This window comes from Sorghum bicolor, chromosome 4, assembly GCF_000003195.3.
Source record: "Sorghum bicolor cultivar BTx623 chromosome 4, Sorghum_bicolor_NCBIv3, whole genome shotgun sequence".
Lineage (NCBI taxonomy): Eukaryota > Viridiplantae > Streptophyta > Magnoliopsida > Poales > Poaceae > Sorghum > Sorghum bicolor.
In genome coordinates, this window is record NC_012873.2 from 62,895,604 (window position 1) to 62,922,660 (window position 27,057).

At 45.1% G+C, this 27,057-nt stretch overlaps 3 protein-coding genes across 3 annotated transcripts; all 3 read left to right on the forward strand.

Annotated features, from left to right (window-relative positions):
* On the forward strand, positions 2,295-3,726 carry LOC8073921 (dehydrin COR410). The gene is made up of 2 exons (XM_002452726.2): positions 2,295-2,683; positions 2,785-3,726. The coding sequence occupies exons 1-2, from the start codon at positions 2,414-2,416 to the stop codon at positions 3,364-3,366; spliced, it is 852 nt and encodes a 283-aa protein (XP_002452771.1). The 5' UTR covers positions 2,295-2,413; the 3' UTR covers positions 3,367-3,726.
* LOC110434406 (GDSL esterase/lipase At5g55050-like) lies at positions 10,315-13,745 on the forward strand. Its single transcript, XM_021458353.1, has 4 exons — positions 10,315-10,824; positions 12,477-12,607; positions 12,722-12,961; positions 13,080-13,745. Exons 1-4 carry the CDS (start codon positions 10,524-10,526, stop codon positions 13,557-13,559), a joined length of 1,152 nt encoding a protein of 383 aa, XP_021314028.1. The 5' UTR covers positions 10,315-10,523; the 3' UTR covers positions 13,560-13,745.
* Positions 18,083-19,759, forward strand: LOC8076050 (GDSL esterase/lipase At1g29660). The gene is made up of 4 exons (XM_021458381.1): positions 18,083-18,344; positions 18,475-18,611; positions 18,713-19,202; positions 19,403-19,759. Exons 1-4 carry the CDS (start codon positions 18,083-18,085, stop codon positions 19,621-19,623), a joined length of 1,110 nt encoding a protein of 369 aa, XP_021314056.1. The 3' UTR covers positions 19,624-19,759.

The following is a 27,057-nucleotide window of genomic DNA, read 5'->3' on the forward strand; positions in this document are numbered from 1 at the left end:
CTCCCTCTCCCTCGGTGGCCGAATTCGATTTGGTGCTCCGTGCATGAACTTGATTCTGAAGCAAGAGTAGAGTGTACATGCCAACATGGAGAATCAGATTAGTACCAGTAAGTACTACGTTGCAGATACCACAGAAAATAAGTACAGTGCATGCAGACATGCAATGTATCATATACAGTAGTATCATATACAGTAGTCTCGCCAATACACCACGCACGGCTGCATGTTGTTCATCTTCGATGCACTCCAGCAGGCAGGATTCGGCTCACCCTCCCCTTAAACAAAGGCCTTGTTTAGATGCGAAAAGATTTTGAATTTCGCTCCTGTAGCATTTTCGTTTGTTTGTGACAAATATTATGTAATCATGGACTAACTAGGATTAAAAGATTCATCTCGTGATTTACAAGTAAACTGTGCAATTAGTTTTTATTTTCGTTTATATTTAGTGCTTTATGCATGTGTCGAAAGATTCGATGTGACGAGAAAACTTGAAAATTTTTTGGTTTTCGGGGTGAACTGCAAAATGTTTTTGGATTTTGACAGTGTAGCATTTTTATTTTTATTTGACAAACATTGTTTAATTATGGAGTAACTAGGCTTAAAAGATTCGTCTCGTGATTTACAGGTAACATGTGCAATTAGTTATTTTTTTTATCTATATTTAATAATATTTTTATGTATGTGCCGTAACATTTAATGTGACGGGGAATCTTGTAAAATTTTGGATTTTTGGTTGTATGTAAAGGCCTAAACAAGGCCAAAGCCGCGAATCCGTGATCACGAAGTCGGCACAACGCTCTGTGCGTCGTGCGTACGTGCCGCGGGGGAAAATATCCTGGCGCCAAGGGGACGGAGGAGTACAGAGTCCCGCTGTGCTGTGCAGGCATGTGGCGAGGAATCAAGTGAGCGCCTCGGCGTGCCGCTGCGCTGAATCGATTCCTGGAGCCCGTGTCTGCTCCGTGGTACGACGCCGGTGCAAAGGCCGGAGGTCTTGCCTGCCCTGTCCCTGGTGCCCCTCGTCCCTTGCTTTCCAGATGCAGGCGGGATCCAATGCCTTGACTAGTTTATCCCCCCTCTCACTTCTCATCGACGCGCGTCGCGCGGTAAAAAGATCTCCACTCCAGGAGGACCAGGAACCAACACTCTGGTCCACAGGGTCCAGTCCAAATCGCGTCCTGCTCTCGCGGCGCCAAAACTTTTTCCCCTCGCACCGATCCACAGCCTCTGCATCTATCTTAACGCATCGAAAGTCAATAATCGATGCGAGCTGAAAGCGTACACGCCGGCCGGCGAAGGACGGCCAAAAGAGACCAAAAAGGCCGACACGCCACCGACATTTCCCCCAACGAAAGCTCATCAAAGCGAAAGGAAAACGGAGGGGGGCCAGCGTCACAACTCACAAAGTCCAGCCGGATTGCTTAGCCCGTAGTAGTCGTGCCAAATCCAGTCACCAGCCCCACCGCCAACGGCTTTTCTGCCGCCCGGCGACGGATCAGCGGGCCCGCTCCCCGGACCCACATGTCAACGTCGAGGCGTCTAGACTTCTCCCGTCGTCCGAGTCACGCACCCCCCGTGCAGTGCCAGTGCAATCACTCCGCGTCGCGTCGCCCATTGGCAGCTTGCAGACTTCAATCTCGCAACGCAAGGTGGAACTATCGAGTGCACATGACACGTCTTCCGAATTTCTGATAAAGAGGTGAAGAGCATCCGGCTCAAACTGATGCTAACGCCTGGGTGCCCCCAATTGAAGCCTGACGAATCCAAAGCAAACAAATAAAAAAAACGCTTACGTTTTCTCCATTACTTTAAATGAAATTATTATATATAGAAAACTGATGAACGGAAGACAAGCGTCGCGCGCGCAGCTGCGGAGCAGGTGGGTAATAACGCCAAGCGGGCAGTGGAGCAGAGCAGCAGAGAACCACGCCGACCGCCGACCGATGGCCGCGGGCCGTCCACGCTCTCTCCCGCGCGCGTCACCAGTCACCCTGCCGCCCGGGCCGTGCCCACATGGCGCCGACCTCTCCCGACGCCGTCCACCGCACCTCGATCGAGGCACCGCCACGTCGGAGCCAGGCCGGGGCCCGACACGCGTCGTGGCGCGACTGGCCACGGCCCTGCCCACCAGGCCATGCATGTCCCCGTCGGCCAACCGACCTCCGTTTCCCGCCCGCCGCTGATCTGTCCTGCCCTCCTCGCGTCGCGTAGCCTACGCGTACGAAAACGAAGCGTTGCCTTGCCTCCGTCGCATCGCATCAACACAGCTGGAACGCTGCTCTATAAAAGGACGCCTCCGGCCTCGCCACCTTCTCCATCCGAAAGCCAAAGGCATAGAAACCAGTCAAGACTCAAGAGCGAGTTCCAGTAGCTATAGCCGCGCCTGTTGGGAAAGCCATCTGTGTCGTCGGCGATCATGGAGGATGAGAGGAGCACCCAGCAGCACCAGGGCGGTGAGGTCCAGGAGAACGCCGCCGAGGTGAAGGACAGGGGACTCCTCGACAGCCTCCTCGGCAGGAAGAAGCACGAGGACCAGGACAAGAAGCAGGAGGAGGAGCTGGCCACTGGCATGGAGAAGGTCACGGTGGCCGAGCCCGAGAAGAAGGAGGAGGAGCACGAGGCCGCCGGCGAGAAGAAGGAGAGCCTTCTCGCCAAGCTGCACCGCTCCAGCTCCAGCTCCAGCTCGGTAAGTTCGTCATAAACATCATCGATCTCTGCTAATCAACTCCTTCGGATCTGTTAAAAAAACGGCTTCTCATAATACGTGTGTTGTGATCGTGCGTGCAGTCGAGCGACGAGGAAGAGGAGGTGATCGATGAGAACGGAGAGATCGTCAAGAGGAAGAAGAAGAAGGGCCTTAAGGAGAAGATCAAGGAGAAGCTGCCGGGCCACCACAAGGACCACGACGGCGACCACCACACGGCCGCCGTACCGGCCCCCGCGCCCGTGGTGGACGCGCACGCTCACCACCACCAGGAGGAAGAGCACAAGCCGCAGCACTTCCCGGCCCCGGCGCCACCCCCACACGTGGAGACGCACGTCCACCAGCATGACCACGGCGTCGTCGTCCAGAAGGTCGAGGACGACGTGAAGACCGAGACCCCACCCCCAGCGCCGGAGGAGGAGAAGAAAGGCCTGCTGGACAAGATCAAGGAGAAGCTCCCCGGTGGCCACAAGAAGCCCGAAGACGCTGCCGCTGCCGCACCGGCCGTCCACGCGCCGGCGCCGGCGCCGCACGCCGAGGAGGTGAGCAGCCCGGATGGCAAGGAGAAGAAGGGCTTGCTGGGCAAGATCATGGACAAGATACCCGGTTACCACAAGGGCGAAGACCACAAGGACGCCGCCGGCGAGCACAAGACCAGCTCCTAAGGTCGCCCGCAGCGTGTGTCCTCCTGGCCGGGCCATGATCGATCAGAAGCGTTGGCGTGCGTTTTGAGTTCTGGTTTGCTTTTAGCAAGTTAATTTGTTTCAAGGTGGATCGCGTGGTCAAGGTCCGTGTGTGTGCTTTAAGCCCGACCGGTGGTACTGGCAGTGACCAGTGAGTGTTGATGCTTGTGTTGGCTTTGGGACGGGCTTTAGTTTGGTTCCAAGTCAGGGTCTGGAACTCTGGATGTTGTGTACTTGGGTTTGTTGAATTATTATGAGCAGTTTCGTATTGTAATTGGGCTGGGTTACCTGGACATTGGTATTTGCATTAATAATTGCTTTGGTTCCTGCCCAGCACATATATATTATTGTCCCGTTGTGACGCTTGTCAATTATCATTTGGATGTTGGCATTGTAGAAACTTGTTATCCAGTGCATTGTCTCAATTTTATATCTTTCTTTTGCGATGTATCTTATCTGTATCTAGCATTCTGGCCGATGCACGGGATAATGGAGCCTAGCTCGGTTTGATATGAGTATTTATGTTTTTCTAGATTTATTTTACAATTTAATGATAGTTATTTTCAATGGTAGAATTGATGTATTCCACTAAGATTTGTGAGCTCAATCTCGCATTTATAGGGGTAGGGCATACATGCGTGTGCTGCTGTGCGCGTGGGGGGTTTCTAGGGTTGAGCATCTACATATATGTTTGTGTGTTGCGTTTTTTTTTTTTAAAAAAGACGTCCTTGCCTCTAGTGTGCAAAAGAGTGTTTATAATTTTCTAGAAATATTTTATATTTTAATGATCATTATTTTTAAGTGGTAGAAGATGTATTTTGTCGGCTCAATCTCACACTTATAGGGTAAGGCATGCATGCGTTTATGTGGGCGTCTATATTTGTGTTGTGATTTTTTTTAGAAAAAAATGACTTCCTTGCCTCTAGTGTGCAAACTAATTGTTATTTATCCAAGGTTTTGAGTTTGTGATTTTGTCTTCACTTTTACAACCCAAAGAACTATTGCCCTATAGAGTTCGAATGAAGAAACTAAAATGGGGAAAACATTCAAAGAATCATGACCTTGTAATTTATATTCATGCACTTTTAGGATTTTGAATTTAAGTGCTTGTCAAAGTTCGCACAGATTTGAAAATATATGCAAAATTTGTCAAATAGCTTATCAAAATTGATTTGGTATCATTCAAAATGCTCTATATGTTAAACTGGGTGTAACATAATAAAAGGAGATAGTTCCGAATAGACAAACTAGTCTTTTTAAATCTCAGTTCATACAAGTCCTCTTGACTCTTGTAGGAATAGGCAAACATTGTTGCCTTAAGTTGAAAAAAAAAAGAGGCAAAATCATAATGGAGATTTGTAAACAGATGCAATGCAATAACACATTAGAGCCCCTTATACATCTTTTTTCCCCTTAGCAAAGCCCCACGTACATCTGTACAGGTATTCTGATGGCAGATTCTCGATACGATACCTCCGTCATTTGCCTTATCCTTTCCTTACTGTTAATTGGGCCGAACAGTTCGATATCGGGCCAAAACTGGGTTGAGATAACATCTGGGCCTCGTTGTTTCACAAGTTCACGTGATAAAGTAGCAATGTAGCATTCCACTCAAAAACAGAAAAAAAAAAGGACGCCCCTGCCGTCCACCAACATTGTTCTCGCCTCTTCCCCTCCGAGGCATAAGAGAGTGAGTCAGTTTTAATAAATTTTCTAGTCGATCGAGTCTTCAGTGTTAGAGTCTTTTCATGCTTTTTTTTATATTAGTGATTTATCTCCTTCTCTCTAATGGTGGTGAGGGGTAGAGTGGAACTGTTTATTTTTCATGACAACTCTATTAAAGATGAGGTCCACAACTACCATGATAGTAACTTCACCGTCGTGACAACATAGAGTTTTCTTTCTCAACGACGATATCAATGAGGAGATGATGTTATCGTCATGGAATATTTTTCTACAAAGAATTCTCTGTTTTGTTGTAATTAATCTGACCATGATTAAGGATTAGGGGGAGTAAGTTTCAGATGAGTCTTCCTCATTCTCAGAACAAAAAAGAAGAAAGACATAAAAAAGAAGAAGTTTCTTAACTCCACCTGCAAAAATATTGGCCATTTTCCTGAGTGTTTACTTTATATGGTCATCCGTATAAAGCCTCATACATATTTGATTTTGATATATATTTGGAGCTATTCATAACATGAGTATAATTTAGTTAAACCCTAGTTTCTAGATATGCGTAGTGTATTCCACAATGTTTTAATGTGCTGATGTTCTAGCTATTATTTAATATAATTCTTTTTTTCTTTTAAAAAAACAAAGGAAAACATGCAAATGGGGCGAAAGAGTTTTCCTTTTCGGATATACTCCTTAGTTGTCTAGCTTGTCGCTGCGTTCTACAGTAGTTGTAGTATGCATTGAACCGATCGATCTCTACGGTACAAGATGACCAATTTTGGTCTGATGCACCATGCTTGCATTGAACCGATCGTTGGTTAGGGCGTGCAAGGCGCAAGTGGTCGCACGCGCACGGTACGATCGTACATGTGGTTGCACGCGCTTCCGCATGCACTGGGAAAAAACAAGAACAAAAATGTGGCCAGTTCCTGCAAGGCTGCAAGAGAACGATGATGACGCTTGTCCATAGTGTGCAGTAAGTTATAGAGCATCTTCAAAAATCTTTACAAATCTCACTTTCTAAATTATTATTTAGAGAACTATCTCTATAAAAATTATTTTTTATATTTTTTACTTTCCAATAACTTTTCTATCTCTCATATACATTCTACAGAGTTATTCCTATTTTCTATTTTTTTCCTAGTAAAAAATCCAAAATAAAAAATGATTATATTTGCATAACCATTTAAATAAATTGTTAAAGACTAATTTTTTTTATCAAAACCTTTTTTATTTCTAACCTTTAGAAAGAATTTACTTGGAGTTGCTCTCCAAGAGACTGCCATTGCCACATCGGAGTCACCCTATACATAGCCTAGGCCATGCCCACATCCGGGCGGTGCACGGCCGAACTCACATCATCCGTGTCCGACCGAGACTCGCCGAACGGGCCGTGGCGCGCGGCGGGGCACGGTTTGGTCCATCCTCATCACGACATCGGCGGTACGTATTTTTTACGCGGGTGACACGCTGACACACTCACGTCCCAGTGTCACCCACAAAGCAGGAGAGAGACGAGACGGGATGGAATCTCTCCATCGATCGACCTGTATCGGAATGATTACAGCTATCTACAACGTGCGCTGGCGTTCTTGTAGTGCGTGTTCGACGAACGGATCGAGTGCCTCGGACCGTCTGTACACACGGAAAAGAGCAGTAGGAAAAGATGCCTCGTAAGCTAATGCAGTTGCATGATACAATTATTTGTGCCTCTGTGTAGGAGTGGAGGAAAAGGAAGCAATAAAATACGACAGAACGAAAAGGCCTCACGGATTTCCGAACAGTATATTCATGGTGGAAGCTAATTTCTAAGTAATAGTTCGGCATGCCCACATGGTAGAATCATAACATCATATGTTAGTAGTATTTTAGACATGGGTTTGAGGAGTAAATTCAGCATTTTAACAATGTCAGGAGTGTAACTTAGAGACAAACTTAAGGAGTTACCTAGTTTATCTTTTTCTTATTGATGAGTTGAGTACAGGAAAACTTAGGGTCACTTTAGATTACGCTTCGATACACTAATAATGCAATTTTAGCATCCTATAATTTTTTCTGGAAAATAATATAATATTTTACTTTTATAGGCAATCCAGAGGGTCAATCATCCCGAAATAATGATCTATACTGGTTAGATAATAGCGAACCTGCCGTGACAATTTATAGGATTTACCTTTTTTTCTGTTTTACTGTAGCGTGATTAAAACATAGGCTCCATGGAATCTCTAGTTAGCATTTCAAAGATTTATTTTTTTTTCTAACGTGATACATGGCTTTAATCAAAATTTAAGATTACATTATATAAACTCTTGTCGCATACATTGTTGTGACATTATGAATCTATATATTAGCTTTTAACTTTTGTCTTGTTAGTTTTTACAATTATTTTAATCAATGTTAAGTTGAAGTTCTAGTGATTATTATATACTTTTGAAAAAAGTTCTATTTTTATACTAAGAAAATATTCTAGAATTTATGCTACACTTTTAGGTACTATGCCATAAACACTTATTTTAGCTTGAACTGTAAGCACTCGAGATGTTAAATTTACTAATCAAATAATTATATATGTAGTAGGATTATTTATAAAAATATAGTGTGTTTAAATTAAAATACCTCTACTATTGTGATATATTGTCTCAGATAAAATGTATAACTTTATTCAAAATTTGAATATGATATATTTATTGTTATTCTTTATAGATAAAAATAGAGATTTTGGTAAAAATGTATCCTCCAATCATTTTCTACAATTAGTTCTCACTAGTACAGAAAATACTTTCAGGTCATTTTTTAATTTAAGAAGAGGGCAAGCTATCTGCCTGCCCATCTATGAAAAATAAGAGGGGTGTTTGAAACTATCCTTACAGACTCTGCTCCACAAACTCTGGTCAACAAAAACTTAGAGTTTGTGGAGCACCACTCTTTTTCTTCGAACAAAGTGCGTGGAGCTAAAACCGTTTGAATAGAAAACGTAGAGCAGAGCAGAACCAAACCCTTCTCCTCATAAGTGCTTCTCTTTAAATCTTGTCATAAACCACAACTTTAGTATAAGATGTGTCTCTCCTCGAGATGAAATTTTTAAAAATTAATATGAAAATATGTGAATTTGAAATAAATTGTCGACACACTAAGAAACTTCAAATAAAAATCTCATCAACAACATTGAAGAATGTTTAGAAAATCAAAATTTTGAATTTCAAAAATACATGAACTTAAAACACATATTTGAAACTGTAAACGAGTTGAAAGAAAAATATTTCAACTACAAAGTTTTAAATTATATTGAGAGCTATATCTATCTCCAAACATTGTTTTTGTTTTTGTGGTAGTGTCCTTAGTTATTGCTCTACTCTATTTTGGATTCCTCGCTAGCTAAAAACAGAGAGTATGCACATGATATAGAAAAGTTGTTGGAGGATGAAAAATTATAGAGAATGACTCTTATTTAAGTTACTCTGAATGATAATTTAGACACAGTTTAAGAAAAAAGCTTAAAGATGCTATTAATCAACTACCCTATGTTGTTATGTGATTACATACTACTAAAAGCTTTTTTCAATCAACTAAAAGCAAAAAAAATTGGCCAAAAATTGGGGTCGCATTAGTCGTTCCACAGGTCCCCAAGCACATGCACGTAACTTACGAGAGCCGGACTCCTAGGATGAACCGATGCATTTGATGCGGCGACGTCTCGTGTCGATTGAACTGCCTCGTCTCCATTCCCTCCCGTTAGCGTCGTTGGGTATAAGATGTCCCTGCGCGCACGTATTCATGCTGCACCACGCCGCCGCACCATCTGACCACGCTCGCAGCACAAGTGAAACGGAAGCCTGGGCGCGCGCTTGACAGTGTTTGCAGCGGGGTTAGCGAGTAATTCAAGCGTCGCAGCATGTGGAGTAAATGGAAAGCGCCGATTTTGCATGCGCCGCCTTCCCTTGGTCATTGCACCCGAGCTTAATATGCCCCCGATAGATGGACGGAGGGAGTAAAAGATAATGGGTCTTACCGCTAAAAGCAACGCGCCTAGTACGTACGTAGTCGAAGATCCGGTAGGTAAAGATGCACGCTGCTGCAGCTTGAACAGCGACACGCGGTAAATAAAACAGGTAAAAGTTGTTATGTTCAGGGCATCAGATCATCAGAAAGTGAATCGCAGATCACCCTCTGGCCTCATCGCTCAAAAGAAAAAGGCGGCGCTGTCCACTGCTGTCGTTTTATTTTTGTTGCTTTGCAAAGGGCGAAAAAGGGTCACACGTATATATACATGCATCGGGATCTTCTTTTCTGTCCGCCAAGCAAAAAAGCTGCATCTGACACGCTAATAGCTTAAAACGTAAGGAATGGTAACAACAGTATGAAATGCACTAAGCGTAAAGGCAGAATTATTGGATGCTTTGAGCAAAGGAAAACCGATCAATAAAACGTACAAGAATAAGCATAAGCTAGAGCAATCCTGTGTGCGGTGTGCATCCCACTAGCTCGCTAGTGTACTATTAACTGCGGTACTTGTGGATCCCGTCTAGCCTCTTTTTTTTTTCAATCTTTCAAGGTTCGCAAGCGTGTTGGGGTTGTATTATGCGTGCACAAATGTATCAGTGGCAATTGGCATTGGTAGGTGGAATATATTCTTGTTGACACACTGATTGTTCGAAGTAATCCATTCAGTTAAGCCAAGATCCTCCAGGCCAGGTGTTTGTTTGTAGAATATATTCTGTTGACAATGCGACGGTTTCAAGTAACCAGTTCAGTTAAGCCATTTCAATCAGAAAACATAGGAAAACAAATCACATTGTTCTACGACTACGATGTGCATATAACCTATAGCAGAGGACCACAGCACTTGAGTGAGTGAGTGAATGAAGATCAAGAGGTAGAGATTCCAACATGTTCTGCTGCAACTAAAGCACGCACCTAGAGATCTGCCTTTGCACAGCACAATTCCTATCTGTGTTTTGTTTTCCCTTCTCCAGAGTACTCTAGCTCTACCAAACAAGAGAGATTCACAAGTACACATATGTAGGATCGAGATGCTGCCCACCGCGCGCTCCCGTCTACGACGGCGTGGATACGCGGCCCCCCTCGGACCCGAGGCGACGACGCGGTTGCCGAACGCAGCAGCCACATCACGCCACGCCCCTCTTTGCCAAAGCCGCCATTTTTTTGTACTAGCACCACCAGTCGTGGTGCCATGCCATGCCGCTGGCTGGCACGGTCATAAAGCGAGCCACTACGGCTTGCCACCTCCCTTTAAAGCGCCGAGCCCTGCCGGTCTCGGCTGGTCCGGCCCTTTCCCAAAGCCGAGCAGCAGCCACCATTGAGCGAGGGAGCCACCAGCCACCGCCCGCCCCCAGTCAGTCCCACAGGCCACAGGCCACAAACCCAGTAATCATCACTAGCTAGCTGCGCACTACGCCGATCGAGAGCATCATCAGCTGCTGGCAATCGCAGCCGTCCGGCCGGCCATGGCCACCGTGCCAGTAGTGCTAGTCCTGCATGTTCTGCTCGGTGCTGCGGCCGCCGCCTGCGCCGTGGCGGTGGACGCGGCAGCGGCAGCGGCAGGAAGTAGCAAGGTGGCAGCGGCAGGGAGTAGCAAGGTGCCGGCGATCTATGTGTTCGGCGACTCGACGGCGGACGTGGGCAACAACAACTACCTGCCGGGCGGCGGCGTGCCGCGGGCCAACTTCCCCCACAACGGCGTCGACTTCCCCACGTCGCGGCCCACCGGCAGGTTCAGCAACGGATACAACGGCGTCGACTTCTTGGGTAAAGCTCTCAACTCTCAACTACAGCCCGCGCCGAGGTCATTCACTCATTTGTGGTTGCGAGTTTTATGCGACCGGCCAGTATTACGAAGGATCGTGTGAGTTGCGTCGAGATCAATTTTGTTTGAACAGCATATATACTTCTGCTTGCTGCATGCATGATACAATACCGTGCTCATTTTCACTTGAATAGAGTTTTCCCCCAACGGACCTTAGCACTGGAAGATTTTTGATGGGGCTAGAGTTTGCAGTGAAGACTTGCAGCGTGCCTTTAAACTGCTTTAACGCTTTATTAGACAATTAGTCAAACTTCGCGAATAACAGAGAAAACATGTGTCAAACTGTTGGTTTGAGCTTATCTACGGAATCTTTCAGCCATCCAATAGTATTTTTTTTTCACAATAAAGCAGCGAATAATATTTCAGAGAAGAACTGCATCCAAACAAAAATGCTTGTCTGAATTCTGAAACGTCATTCAAAGTTGATTGGAGGGAGTTTGAATTTGCCAGAATCGGATATTTTGTGTCATGTACTAGTAAGTTTAAATAGGTTCATATTCCATATATGAGCCTAATTCATTGGCCAAAGTGACGGCAAGAAATATTTCTGAAATCACCAAACCAAACTGTGTAAGCTGCTCTCGCAGTGTTTCAGAGAATCGCTGGAGCTATACGTGATAAATTGCCACTGCACGCTGTGCTACTCTTAAAGCATTTGGCATTTGTCGCTCAGATAACGCACAGCGTCTGTCCGAGGCTCGGAGCACACTGACGACTCGCTTGGCGTTGGCGCTTGACACCACGCAGCCACTGCATGTCTGCACCTATTCTGCATGGCTTCCAAAAAACTGCATGACACATGTCACATGAGAAACAGTAAGGGTCTGTTTAGATTGAAAATGAAATTTTTTTTTGAATATCACATCGGATATATAGTAAGGATGTCGGGAGAGGTTTTTAGAAACTAATAAAAAAACAAATTACATAACTCGTCAGGAAACTGCAAGACGAATCTATTAAGTATAATTAATCTGTCATTAGCACATGTAGGTTACTGTAGCACTTAAGGCTAATCATGGACTAACTGGGCTTCAAAGATTCGTCTCGCGATTTTCAACCAAACAGTATAATTAGTTTATTTTTTTTATCTACATTTAATGTTTCATGCATGTGTCCAAAGATTCAATGGGATGGATGAAAATTTTTTGGATGGGAAACTAAACATGGCCTAAATATATCCACCCAATCACAGTTTAACAGACTCACGTCACCTCCACACATGCCACGACCGAGCACCTCAATGCTGGTAAAGTTAATTTTACCTTTAAGGGCATATGCCCTCACTCTCTCACCAATTGGATTCGTTTTGAGAATTGTGCAAACACACATCTCAATGCGAAATTGCTTTGAGATGTGTGTTTGCACACTTGTCAAAGTAAATCCAATGAGTAGGAGAATGAGGGCATGTGCCCTTAAGGGAAAAAAAACCGCCTCAAATGCTGGATGCACCTTTGAGACGCTAAAATCTAAATTGACCTGCTCAAGTGCTCTGAACATTTGCTCTTTGCCAATCATTTAGTTTTTGTCTGCAAATACAAGTAGGACACAGAACAGTTTCTGCTAAAACTTACAGGCTTTGGCTCAACTCTACCAGCTGTGAACATGGGGTTCAAGCGCAGCCCCCCGCCGTTCCTCGCCGTGGCCAACAAGACCAACAAGCAGGTTTTCAGAGGTCTCCTGGGAGTAAACTTCGCCTCTGCAGGATCAGGCATTCTCGACACAACAGTAAAGCCACTCGTGACCAGAGTTACCTTTTAATTTCCTGCACCGGCACTGCTGCAACTGCAAGCAAAGATGACACACTCACGTGGATGGATGACTCTGTTCGTGCTCGTGCAGGGGAGCTCCATCATCCCGCTTAGCAAGCAGGTGGAGCAATTCGCCGCCGTGCAGCGCAACATCTCCTCGCGCGTCGGCACCGGAGCCGCCGGCACCCTGCTGTCGCGTTCCCTGTTCCTCGTCAGCACCGGCGGCAACGACCTGTTCGCCTTCTTCTCGCGTAAGAACAGCACGCCGTCGGACGCCGACAAGCGGCGGTTCGTCGCCAACCTCGTCGCGCTGTACCAGAACCACGTCAAGGTACGCCGCCCCGCGCCGCTCTGATTCACTGAACGTGCATGATATGGTCCGCCGAGAAAATCTCGCTGAAATTAAACGAAACGGGCCGGCCGGCGCCGCGGCGGTTGGATCGTATCAGGCTCTGTACGTGCTCGGGGCGAGGAAGTTCGCGGTGATCGACGTGCCGCCGATCGGGTGCTGCCCCTACCCGCGGAGCCTGCACCCGCTGGGCGCCTGCATCGACGTCCTCAACGAGCTGGCGCGCGGGTTCAACAGGGGCGTCAAGGACGCCATGCACGGCCTCAGCTTGAGCTTCCAGGGGCTGAGGTACTCCGTCGGGAGCTCCCATGCCGTGGTGCAGAGCATCATGAAGCACCCTCAAAGGCTCGGGTTCAAGGACGTGACGACCGCGTGCTGCGGGTCGGGCCGGTTCAACGGCGAGTCCGGCTGCACGCCCAACGCGACGCTGTGCGACAACCGGCACCAGTACCTGTTCTGGGACCTGCTGCACCCGACGCACGCCACCTCCAAGATCGCCGCCGCCGCCATCTACAACGGCTCGCTCCACTTCGCCGCGCCCATAAACTTCAGGCAGCTGGTGGAAGACGACCGGTACTAGGTAGCGACGTGTGCCGTTGCTGCTGCTTTACTACTGTACGTGCCATAGAGTTACGGCCGTGTGTGTCTGTATGTGCTGGTGTTCATGATGTATGTTTCTCGCGGTTTAGATGATGATTATGGCGGCGTAGTTTGGACTCTGAGATAACATGTCACCTCTCGTGCCCTCTGTGATGATCTGAACGAATTGAGTACAGTGCGTCTAAGGCCTTGTTTAGTTCCGAAAAGTAAAAAGTTTTAGATACTGTAGCACTTTCGTTTGTTTGTGACAAATATTATCCAATCATAGACTAATTAGGATCAAAAGATTCGTCTCGTGATTTACAGCTAAACTGTGTAATTAGTTTTTGTTTTCGTTTAGATTTAATGTTTCATGTATGTGCCATAAGATTCGATATGACGGGGAATCTTGAAAACTTTTTGGTTTTCAGAGTGAACTAAACAAGGCCTAACATAAAATCTGCCAAGAGCGTCCTCGACTAGTACAGAATCTTTTGACGTGTTCTCGACACCCAAAAATCAAAAAGTTTTCTAAATTTTTCATCACATCGAATCTTACGACACATGCATAAAGCATTAAATATAGACGAAAATAAAAACTAATTACACAGTTTGCATGTAAATCGTGAGACGAATCTTTTGACCCTAGTTAGTCTATAATTGGACAATATTTACCACAAACAAACGAAAGTGTTACAGTAATGAAATCTAAAATATTTTCACATCTAAACAAGACCTAATAAGATGTAGCTGGATGAAGTGGAACTGTCTAGGAGAAGATTCACCTGGTCTAGTGGACGTGATTGCCCAACCCTAGAGAGGCTGGACAGGATGTTTGCATCTGCAGATTGGTTCGTTGAGTTTCCGCGTCATATTCTCAGACCACTCTCATCGGATTGCTCGGACCACTGCCCCTTATTGCTTACCCTACAGACGCTAGGGGGCGGTAAGCGCAGATTTCAGTTTGAGGCTTTCAGGGTGCGCATCTCGGGTTTCGCTGAGGTCGTCGCGGCGGCTTGGGCAATCACTGTGCGAGGAGCTGACCTGTTTCGGGTGCTTGACCAGAAGTTTCGGACGGTCACGCGGGAGCTCAAGAGGTGGAGCTCTGCGAAGATTGGTAGTGTCTAGTTGCAGCTGGCGAGGGTCCGCGCAGTAATCCTGAGGCTTGATGACGAACAGGAAAATCGAGCACTACATTAGTGGGAGCTACAACTACGTTGTGCTCTAAAACCACATGTGTTGGGGTTGGCTTCGCTGGCACGCACGATCGCCAGACAACGTTCACGCCTTATGTTTCTTGCTGAAGGCGATGCAAATACTAAGTTTTACCACCTGTAGGCATGTTATCGGGGACGTCAGAATAGAATCAACTCTCTTGTGGTTGAGGGAGAATAGGTCATCTCTGACCAGCATATGGCCTCGGCCATATTCGATTTGTACAACAATGTACTAGGAACCAACTTTTAGAGGTCCAGAAGGCTGGACCTACAGGCTATTGGGTTGTCGTCGCTAGATCTGTCAGCACTCGAGGTGACCTTCTCTGAGCAGGAGATTTGGGCTATAATCAAAGACCTTTCTAATGACAAGGCTCCTAGGCCGATGGGTTCACGGGCAGATTCTACAAGGTGGCCTAGGCCATGATCAAAATTGACGTGTTGAACGCTTTCAATGCCTTTTGGGCCAATGACTTCAGAAGCCTCAACCACCTTAACGATGCACATGTGATCCTGTTAAGGAAGAAGGAACAACCAGAACTGATCAGGGACTTTCGGCCCATTAGCCTCATCCACAGTTTTGGGAAGCTGGTCACTAAGTGTATGGCTAATCGCCTGGCTGAGGTTCTTGATCAGTTAGTACAAAATAACCAGATTGCCTTCATCAAAGGGAGAAGTCTACATGACAACTTTCGCAATGTCCAGCTTACCTGCAAGGCGTTGCATAGGGCCCGCAGGTCTTGTATCCTCCTCAAGGTTGACATAGCCAGAGCCTTTGACTCTGTGGATTGGGTGTTCCTCTTGGAGGTGTTGTCGCATATGGGCTTTGGTCAGCGATGGAGGGACTGGATGTCCGCAATCCTTGCAACTGCTAGCACTCACATACTATTGAATGGGCAGCCAAGGAGAAGGATTTGTCATGCTCGTGGCCTACGGCAGGGAGATTCCCTGTCACAATGCTTTTTGTCCTGGTCATGGAAGCGCTAAGTCATTTCTTGTGGTGGGTGGAACAACAACATCTGCAAACACCGGTGATTGGTATCGTGGGCTCTAGGGTCAGCCTATATGCTGATGATCTTGTGATTTTCGTTGCACCATGTGAGGAAGACCTGTGGACAGTAAGGATTGTCCTTTAGATCTTTGGCTCAGCCTCTGGTTTGTTCTCCAACCTAGATAAGAGCAAGGCCACACCTATCCACTGCACAGAGCAGAACATGGAGCAGGTTATACAGATTCTACAATGCTAGACTGAAGACTTCCCATCTCGCTACCTGGGGGTACCTCTATCAGTGTGTAAACTTAAAAGGTCTGATGAACAGCCACTGGTGGATAGGGTGGCACATCGAATACCTGGTTGGAAAGGGCACTTGCTCAATGAGGTAGGAAGAACAACACTGGTCAAGTCAACCCTCTCGGCCATCCTGGTTCGCACCTCCATCGTGTTGTGCCTCTTGCCATGGGCTATTAACATGATTGACAGACTTCGCGGGGCGTTCATGGAGGACGCTACAAGGGGACATGGCCACGAGTCTGTAGACCTAAAGAGCTTGGGGAGCTTGGCGTCACCGACCTTAGGCGTGCTGGAATCGCCCTACGTATGCGCTGGGTGTGGCATGATCGCCTCAATGGGAGGCACTGGAAACTAAGGATCGCGTGGCTCTGGCACTATTCCAGGCGGCTACGGTCTTCTATCTGGGGAACAGTCGTTCGACGTTCTTCTGGACCGATCGATGGCTCAACGGTTCTAGTGTTCAGATGTTGGCGCCGACTGTGTTCCAATCCGTCAAAGCAAGGAAGAGGAAGGCGACCGTGGAGGAGGCCTTACAGGACTTTGCCTGGGTTGGGCATATTCTGGGGCCGGCAACAATGCAGCTACTGGTTAAGTTTGCAGAACTATGTGATATGCTTGACCAGGTGCATCTATCCACGAAGCTGGATACCTTCATCTGGGGACTCACAGCAGATGGGACGTATTCGGCGGCATCGGCGTATGGTGCAATGTTCTTTGGTTCCTCAGCGATGCCGGGGGCCAAACAGTTGTGGAAGACTGCTGCGCCACCACGAGTACGCTTCTTCTTTTGGCTCATGATGCATGGAAGATGTTGGACCGGGGACCGCAGATTTAGGCATGGGCTACATGATTCCAATGTCTGCATTTCCTGCGATCAAACGCTAGAAACGATGGATCACATTCTGGGATGCGTGTTCAGTCGCCAAGTGTGGCTCATCTGCTTGGTGAAGGTTCACTTGCAGAACTTCATTGTCGTGGAAAAGGATCAGGCAATGTTGTGGTGGCTCAGAAGCAGGAAGCGTGTCCCCAAAGCTCTTCGACGTGGTTTTGACTCATTGTATTTCCTAATTAGATGGTCCCTCTCGAAGCAACGTAATGCTCGTATCTTCGACCGAACAACTGTGTCAGCGCCGTTGCTAGCGGAGTCCATCCTGGAGAAAGCTGCCTGCTGGAGTTCAGTTGGGAACAAGCGCCTTGGAGCTCTGCTTGCTCAGTTGTGAGCCTCTACGAGCCTAGAAGCAAAACTCTTTCATCTTGTAGCCGCTGCTAGCTCTTCTGCACTCTCCCTTCTTCTTTGTTTCCAGTTCCTTGCTCAGTTTATCCTGAGCTGTTGTGTGTTCTTCTGGGTAACCCTGTAGTTACCTAGTGTTTGTGCTGTCAAGACCTTTCCACTTAATAAAAACACGCTTCTGCGTGGTCTAAAAAAAAAAGAAATACCTGTAAGAGCCAAGAGCGTCACGCTCACGCCCTTGGATTGGATGCAGCTAGATCCGAGCGCAAGCTCTAAGCATGTCGGTACATTCCTGCAGGCCATGCTGATATGTCCTAAGCTGCTGCACCAGTTGTGCATCTGTCGCGACGTCGCTGTTGCTTCCGAGGCGCCACCGGTCCTGGCCATGTGGACTCGTTCAAACACATTAGACATTTTTTCCTTCGGCGAATACGACACATTTTCAGCCTTAGATTGGAGGAAAACGGCCTGCAGGCTGCAGATGATTCCATAGAACGTTCTTTGCACTGCATCGACGGATGTAATGACATTGTTGTACTATCTATGCTGGGTTTTAAACTTTTAATAATCCACATGCATCGGGATTGGGGACAATTCTATTCCAGAGTATATTGGCCAGCTAGCCGACGATAACTCTGCGCTGGTCTTCGTTAATTTCTGATGGAACCATGTGCATCCGGTGACAGTATATATATGCTCGGTCACGTATTCTCAAGCCCTCACCATCTGATACTGTCAAACTGAGCAGAGCACAAGCTAAGCAAAAGCTAGCCACAGAGACCGAGGCGATGGCCAAGCGGACTGCCTCGTCCGTGCTCGTGGCCCTGTGCCTGCTTGTGCTCGTGGCAACGGACGCCGAGGCGAGGCACCCGCGGCTTGTCCCCGCGGCGTTCGTGTTCGGCGACTCCACCGTGGACGTCGGCAACAACAACAACCTGAACGTCACCGCTGCGGCCAGAGCCAACTATCCGCACTACGGCATCGACTTTCCCGGGTCGCCGAAGCCCACCGGGCGGTTCAGTAATGGCTTCAACACGGCAGACCTGCTAGGTACGGACTATGCACACCTGTAGTCTGTGATTTTTTTCCCCCTACAGAGTTCAGCAATGCGATCTGTGTTCTGTGGTGTATGAGTATGACTGATCGTCTAGCGCACTCTACGCGATTTGATGGTGAACAGCTCGTGGTCTCGGCTTCAAAATGAGCCCACCGGCTTACCACTCTCTGTCAGAGAAGGCCCTCAAGTCTCAGATGTACAAGGGCATCAACTTCGCGTCCGGAGGGTCCGGGCTTGCCAATGGCACCGGCAAATCACTGGTATGCATGTGTCGTACTACTTGCCTCATATACAAAAACCTCAGCACATGTAGTAGGCGTAATAATACGGCTGCCTAATCCATCTGAACCCGTTCGTGCAGTTTGGCGAGGTGATCTCGATGTCCAAGCAGCTGGAGCACTTCTCAGGGGTTGTTGAGTGCATGGTCCAGCTCTTGGGTCAGAAGAAGACCGCCAGTCTCCTTGGCAGGTCCATCTTTTTCATCAGCACCGGCAGCAACGACATGTTCGAGTACTCCGCATCCCCTGGCGACGACATAGAGTTCTTGGGCGCCATGGTCGCTGCCTACAAGGAGTATATCTTGGCCTTGTATGACATGGGCGCGAGGAAGTTCAGCGTCATCAGCATCCCGCCGCTGGGGTGCATCCCGTCGCAGAGGCTGCGCCGGCTGTCGCAGCTGGGAACGCCGGGCTGCTTCGACCCGCTCAACGACCTCTCGCTGCGCTCCTACCCGATGCTCGCCGGGATGCTGAAGGAGCTCAGCTACGACCTGCCCGACATGGCCTACTCCCTCGCCAACGCCTACGCCATGGTCACCTTCGTCTTCGAGAACCCGCGGACCGACGCCTGGAGTAAGCGCGATCGATCGCCGCCCGCCTCCTTCCCTTCCCTTCCCTTCCCTTCCCTTCCCTTCCCTTACCTTACCTTCCCTCTGCGTCTGCGAATGTGCATGCCGGTTGATTCGCCGATCGCCATTTTTCTGATCGATCGGTCTCTGACTCTGATGCATGTATCGTTTTGCTCTCGACTGTGTGTGTGTACGTGCCTGCAGGCTTCACGAACCTAGAGGCGGCGTGCTGCGGCGGCGGCCCGTTCGGGGCGGCGTTCGCGTGCAACGAGACGGCGCCGGTGTGCGACAACCGCGACGATTACCTGTTCTGGGACGCCAACCATCCCTCGCAGGCCGTGTCAGCCATCGCCGCGCAGACGATCTTCGCCGGCAACCTGAGCTTCGTCTACCCCGTCAACGTTAGGGAGCTCGCAATGCTGTGATTCTGCGAAATTTTCTGGGGATTCCTGAAGACGCTTTGCTCCTACCAATAAGCACTAGTCCCACTACGGGACGGAGCCAGCAGCTAGCTGGTTCCGGTTCCGGACGCAGTCTGTCGTAGAGATGCGACATGGTGGCCGCCAGCCCGAGTGCTTCAAGCAGAAAATTTTGTTTGTTCTTGTGTTGTCGATTTCAAAACTTGAATGACCTTTCTTGCTCTCAATATAGCATAAACAAAGGAAATGTCCTTTTCTTTCTTTTTAAAAAGAAACTTTTGTTCCTGCGACGAAATCTTTGTTGTTGACAGCTCATTCAATTCATTAACGAAGATAATACTACTTTTTAGTTAGGGTTATAACAAATCAACATCAACATCAACAGCAAAAACAGAGAGCCGGAAAAGGCCAGCACCACGTAGTGCAATTTGGGCCCTGAGACGTATGGTGAACGATTTCAGTCTTGCTTATTGGGCCAAAAAAAAAATCCACTACTATCGTAACTGAATTCCTCACATTACTAGAACTAAAAGCAACGAAATTAGAGTTTTATGATACTCATGGCAAACCACACAAAAGTAGCCACCAGAGCCTAATAAAGAAACTAACATCCACGAGCTGTTAAAGTTTAGCAACACTCTAACTTCTATTAACCCCCTCCATTACAAGCCAACAGCTTATTGGGCCTAATGTGGGCTAAGAGAAGGACGTTTCCCATTAACCAGTTCCAGAGTTGGGCTTTTTAGGGAGAACATATACTTTATATAATCTCTTTAGAGGAGTATTTTAGTATTTATTATCTAATATAGCGTGCAGCTATTATTTTCCCAAAGTGTTTCAAGAGCAATTGGGGGTGGGGGTGGGGGGGGGGGGTAGAGTTCGGAAGTTGACTTTGGTTGTGAAGTTTGACCATAAACCCAACATGTTCAGAACTTCCGAACTTATTTAAAGTTATATTGATATATGTGACATACAATTCTAGAAATTGTTACCCATTTTATAGAAAACAATACAATACACATACAATTATTTTATAAGAAAAATAAAACATGCTGAAAAGGGGTTGTGTTAGAGCGTCTTCAAGTGTTCCCAAGAATTTCTTTCCAAAATCATGTAGTTTTCCAACTCGACAAAAAGTATTGGGAGGAATAAATAAGACCATCTCCAATAATTTTCAACAATTCACTCCTCAAATAGAGAAGACAATTTTACATCAGAAATACTATATACTAATTCCAAATTATCCTAACAGTTTTATTCTTTCTAGTATATTTGCATTAGGAACTCTTTACTGCTCTTTATATTTTCTGCACACCCTTCCGCCTTTGATTGGTAGACCGATACCGTGCCACACGCGGTATATGCACGCGTTCATTGAATTTTTCCAAGTGACAAAAGATAGGAAGGTAGGATTGGGAACTCTTGGAGATTGGTTTTCTCTATTCTTGCCAAAAAACGTTGATTGGGATGTTTTATTGGGAATTCTTGAAGATATTGTGCATACCAAAGATAGTTGTTTAGTTTTCAGAATTTTTTTGGATTTAACAATGATTACAAGGTTAAATGTTAATATCCTCTTAAGGTTAACATTGCTACCACATCCTTGATCTCATTTCTTGCCCTCAACAATCAAGGTGGCCTAAGCCCTCAAGGCCTCAACAATCAATGCACATAGGCCACCATGGCCTAATTTAAACTAGGTCATATGTCATGTATACCTCTCTCTACGGGTCTAACGTTCCTATCACCACAATGCACCTACAACTAGGCAAACATGACTAGAAACATTCCATCTTACCATACCCAATCATGCATCCCGTGTTGACACATGTACTATGTCATGCGCCACACCAGATCTACACATATGTGTCATGTGCCCCATGCCAGTATTGACACATGTACTATGTCATGCGCCACACCGGATCTACACATATGTGTCATGTGCCCTATGTCCATGCCCTTAACTCGCACGCGATCATGGTGCGAAGGTTGGCTTTAATACCATTATAATGTCCCATAGTCTAAATGGCTCAAATACACTATGAATGTTGCGTGGACTCCACATTTCCACAACCCTACTTACGCTTTCATCCTCACTTTAGAGAAAATGGTTAACTCGGGATGTTAGTAAGGAGTCTAGAAACTTTATATACTAGAAGCATACCTCATGCATTGCTGTAGGAATCATGGATGATTTAGAATGAAATTACACTATATATAATTCCTTATACGAAGAAAAAACTATTAGAAATCAATGCTAGTGGATTGGTTGTCACGTTTACATGGATAACAAAATGCTTGTATGTCTTGATGATGTGGACATCACAATTGCATGTGTTAGTAGATTTAAATTATATGTGATAGTGTATAGCTAAGGTGGATAGCATGTTGAGATATATTGCTAGTAGGGTTTAGAATTATAAGAGACTCGAAGCATAACCCGCGTGTTGCTACAGGAATTGCGCATTATTAGATTGCGTGGTATGAGGACATGGACAATAAAATGTTTATGTGTCTTGATGACGTGGATATTATAATTGCTTGTGCTAGTGGATTTAGTTTTATGTGATAGTGTATTGCCTAGTTACATATATAGCTTGCTTGTTGAGATAAATTCGAGTTTTGCTTAGTGGATTTTAATTGTATGTGATATTACATTGCCTAGTTGATAGCTTGCATGCTAAGATAAATAGCTAGGTTTTGCTTTATCAGTGTACTAGATGACACCCCACGCATTGTTGCGGAATTTTGTAGCGTTATATTTTTTTTGATGAAACATTTTGTAGCGTTATATGGAAAGAGAATTCATAGAGAGAGAAGTGATGTTCAATGTACAAATAACTGTATAGTGTGTTGCCATAGAAAAAAGAAATTTAGAGATAAACAATGAATAATGATGTGAATAGGACAGAGATTAACATCATTTTACTTGTTCAGCCTTTATGAAAACATTATGCAGAGTTCGCATATATGGCAGGAGCATCTATGCATTCTTTTTTTATACATATAGAGAAAAAGTCCCATTTTAGAATAATATTGGCCTTTTCATGATTTAGCTTGAAATCTTAAACGACATGGAAGATGGTCACTCATCTTCACTGAATAAGGAACTTGACAGAACGTAAATTTGTATCGGTGTTTAGGTAACCTCTTGTTAGATACTCAACAGCACCGTAAATTTGTATCGGTGTTTTCTTTATCTTATCCATTTTATGCTTCTTTGCGATTTTATGTCATTAAATGTAATAATTAGCTAAAGCTTCTAATCATTTTAAGCAAACACGATACTAGTATTGTAATATACTGTAAAATTTGACTATTATTTTTAATATTTTACTGTTTGAACTTAGTGTCTACTTTAGACCTGGTTCAGTTGGTAAATTTTTAAGATTTCAGGTATTGTAGCACTTTTGTTTATATTTAATAAATATTGTCCAATCATGAACTAACTAGACTCAAAAGATTCGTCTCACAAATTATAGATAAACTGTGTAATTAGTTTTTGTTTTCGTCTATATTTAATACTACATGCATATGCCTCAAGATTCGATGTGATGAGGAATCTAAAATTTTTAGTCAATTTTTTTGGAAATTAAACAAGGCCTTAGCACCCGCTATCCGCAATCCACTATATACACAGTAATCCGCTACGAAGCCGCTACCTTGCCATTTATTAGCTTGACAGAAGTACTCCCTCTATTTTTTTTTCATATCGTATTAGCTTTGTCCTAAGTAATACATTTATATCTTTGACCATCCATTTTGAAAAAAAAAAGATTCATAACATATGATTATAATTTTAGATTCACTATGGACAATACTTTCACAATACATAATTCATCTGCCCTAAAACTATAAGGATTTTTTTAGTTGGATGGTCAAAGATTATACTCGATTGGAGATTTTTTTAAAAAACAAACCTAATGTAGGGCCCCTAATGTAACCATTTTTTTAAAAGAAAAACGGAGGAATTCATCAATCATTCTGATTGACCGCTGGACAGGGTTGGGTTTCGTGGTCAGAACAAAGAGGCATCAATAATCCACTGGGCCGGTCCGATGCGATGCGATTGCATGCCAAAATCGACTCGCCAAGAACATCGCGATTCCCAAAAGTCCACACATGCCCTTGAGCTTTTCCAATCCTGCAGTAGTGATGCACTGCAGACACCCCGGAATTTCAACCGCGCGGCAGTGCAACTGCTAGAGCTGCTGCTGAGCTGCAGTAGCAGCAGACGAGGAGATGGGGATCAAAGCAGCAGGCAGCAGGGCAAATGGCATAATGGCGCATGCAGCGCTGTGCCGCTGTGGCCCTGTGGGGGGCGGATGGCATTGATCACGGGCTCATCACGGCGGTGTCGCTCGCGACGCCACAGTACGCTCCACCCTCTTGTGCTGGTGCGCTGCAGCTGCAGCCGGCTACGATCGGGATCGGGCATGAGATCCCTCGGCCATCATCAGGGAGATCTTTTGGTGTGATATGAGATGACCCTTGCCTCTCGTCTTTGTGCGGTTGCGCAAGCATTTCTGTGCGCGGCACAGGGCCAGGTTCGATCCATGGCCGGGGGCCGCTTGTTGACGAAGGCTGCTGCTGGCTTCTCCTTTTCAGAAGAGTTCAGAGACAGCTTGCAGTTTTCAACACCTTGATAGCTACGTGCGCCCAAATCTTTTGCTCCCCAAATTCTGAGCATTTCTCTGATCAGGATACGCGTGATTGACCGCAGGGTGGTGCACCTACTCCTACCAGCGTCTAGTCTCTAGTGGGGTACCGAGTTTTTCTTTACGATAAGGTCACATGTACATGGCTAATGGCTTGGATACGAGTCCGGGTGAGAGACGTATCCGAGTACTGCACTGTATGAGAATGGGAGAGAGACTATACAGAGGTTGGGAGGAGTACAGCAAAGACCCAAAAGTTGTCAGTCTTTCATAAGTAGTTCTGCAGTTGTTCAATCTTGGCCATGTCCATAATGATTTGGTTCCCATGGCGCCTGATCTCATCACACTACTCTATGCATGCTTGACACGAAAGAACATACAAAGATACACAGCACACACACACTCCATGCATCACTTTTCGCATTTCAGGAAAACCTGACTGAACTGAAATACTGAGCATGATTTTTGAGTAAAAAGTATTAGGTAGATTCCTATATCTAGACGCTTTTAATTTGATCTTGTTGCTTTTTTTTTTTTGACAATAGCAACTTTATTAGTTCAGCAGCAGATTGCTGCAGTAACAGAACAGTCATTACATAGGGTAGTGAGAACTGCTTTGAGGGGGCAAGTCGGTACATGATTCATGTTTGAGCACGATAATACAGGTTGGCCCCGCATCAGATTTGAAGCCGAGAATGCTAGTGCTATCTTTTTCGGCAACAAGCAATCCAGAAATTCATAACCACAGTAGCAACGAAATTAAAAATCGTTCGTCATATTATTAACCACACAGTACATTTGAGCTGCACAAACTAACTTCCATTACGGTGTCAGCCAGACAGATTGTTGGGCACAGTCTTGATCAAAAGATCTAAGTTGTTGTGCAAACCCTAATGACAGAATCTACACTTAATTGTGCTGCATTCTACACAGCATAGAAAACACAACGTCAGCAGCATACTCAGCTGCAGATACTGGAAAACAAGAATGGAAATATAGGTGGAGAACCTTTTTCCATCTTCCGTCCATAAACTCATAATCCAGATAGTTAACATATACAAGGACATGACTTTCAGAATCATACTGAGCTGAATATTATTGAGGTAGCATAAGGCCGTCGACATATATGCAGCTACTATATATTACTAAAAACCAATCGGGTATGATCCGAATGACGTTTGTAGGTAAGATTTTTCAGCCCAAAAAAACCCTGGATTTTTTTGGACCCAACCTGAAAATGCTCAGGTCTAATATAGCCCCTGTCAGCATATACTAGATACTCCTACTTTTCAATAATATTGCCAATGCACCAAAGAATCCCCCAAAATGAACATAGAATATCAATGGTTTAACATCAATCATATGAACAATGTGAATTAATCAAGGTTCAGGACACAAAAACATGATGAGGCAAGAAAAGAGAATTAATCAAAACCCAAAATCTTATTCAAAATTTTCACTCGATGATAGAATACAAGCAATTTTAGACATCAAGAGATCTATCTAGCATATGTTCAAGTGGATGTGAATTTAGTTCAAAAGCACACTAGGAGCGCCTAGTAGGAGTGGCAAGCCTCTGACCCACTTATTTATTTCCTCACGTTCAAGTAATATTAATAATGCATAGAAAAAGCAAACATGAGCTCAATAAAATAGATTTATAAATTGTACGTATATATTTCCATAGCCTTAGCTCTATCTCCTCCGAAGAAGCCATAGATTTGGCTCCTTCCCTCCTCCGTACAAAACAGCTCGGGCTCCTCTAAAATTTTGGTGCTAAAACCATTTTAGATATATAGCCTTAGCTCTATCTCCTTCGAAGAGGCGCATGAATGTTAGGACAATTTATACAAGTGTCCCATATAGCTATTACTAGAACCACACACCTATATATATCCGCATCCGAGCCAGAACAATATAGTAAAAGCTATATGTATGTACGTATAAGAGCCAGAACAATTCATAATTGGGAACAGGGGAGTAGTAAATAAATAGTAGAGTTAGAATGTATCCACATCTACAAGAGCCTGAATGACTTATAATTTGAAACTGAAAGAGTAAGAGGTTGATAGTAGAATTAGAATGTATAGCCACATGAAACATTTTGTGAAATTGAACGAGTAGCAGATCGATAGTAGAATTAGAATGTAAAGCCACATAAAACATTTGTGAAATTGAAGGAGTAGCAGATTGATAGAAGAATTAGAATGTATAGCCACACTAAACATTTTGTCAAAATCTCATATCTGTATATGACTGTATCATATCAGATACTTGGTGCAGATATGTGTAAGTTTTGTTCCGAGGAGTCAAACAATATCAACTTTGATTGAATATATAAAATGTAATAATATTTATGACGTGCAGTAAGTATCATAAGACTACATATTAAATATATTTTCATCATAAGTATATTTAACAATATAAATGTTTTATACTTTTCTCTATAAATCTAACTAGACTTAACATAGTCAAAATTAAACTTGAGATTTTGACTCATAGTAAACAAGATTTATAATTTTTTTTAGGACGCAAGGAGTAAGTAATAACAATTTTCATCTTTGTAACAACGACTAGACTGCATTGGTTGAAGCTATGACACGAGTCGAAGGAGGAGCAGACTTTGGACTGCCATACTACTAGTAGTTTCCTTACCAATACAAACAAAATTCCCACTCGGTCACAGACGGTACAGCTGGCGCTGGGCCTCAAGTCAGGAGGTCTGCGGGTGAAATCATGAAGAGCATGAAAACTTCTGCATTGCAACTTGAGCTCATGCATT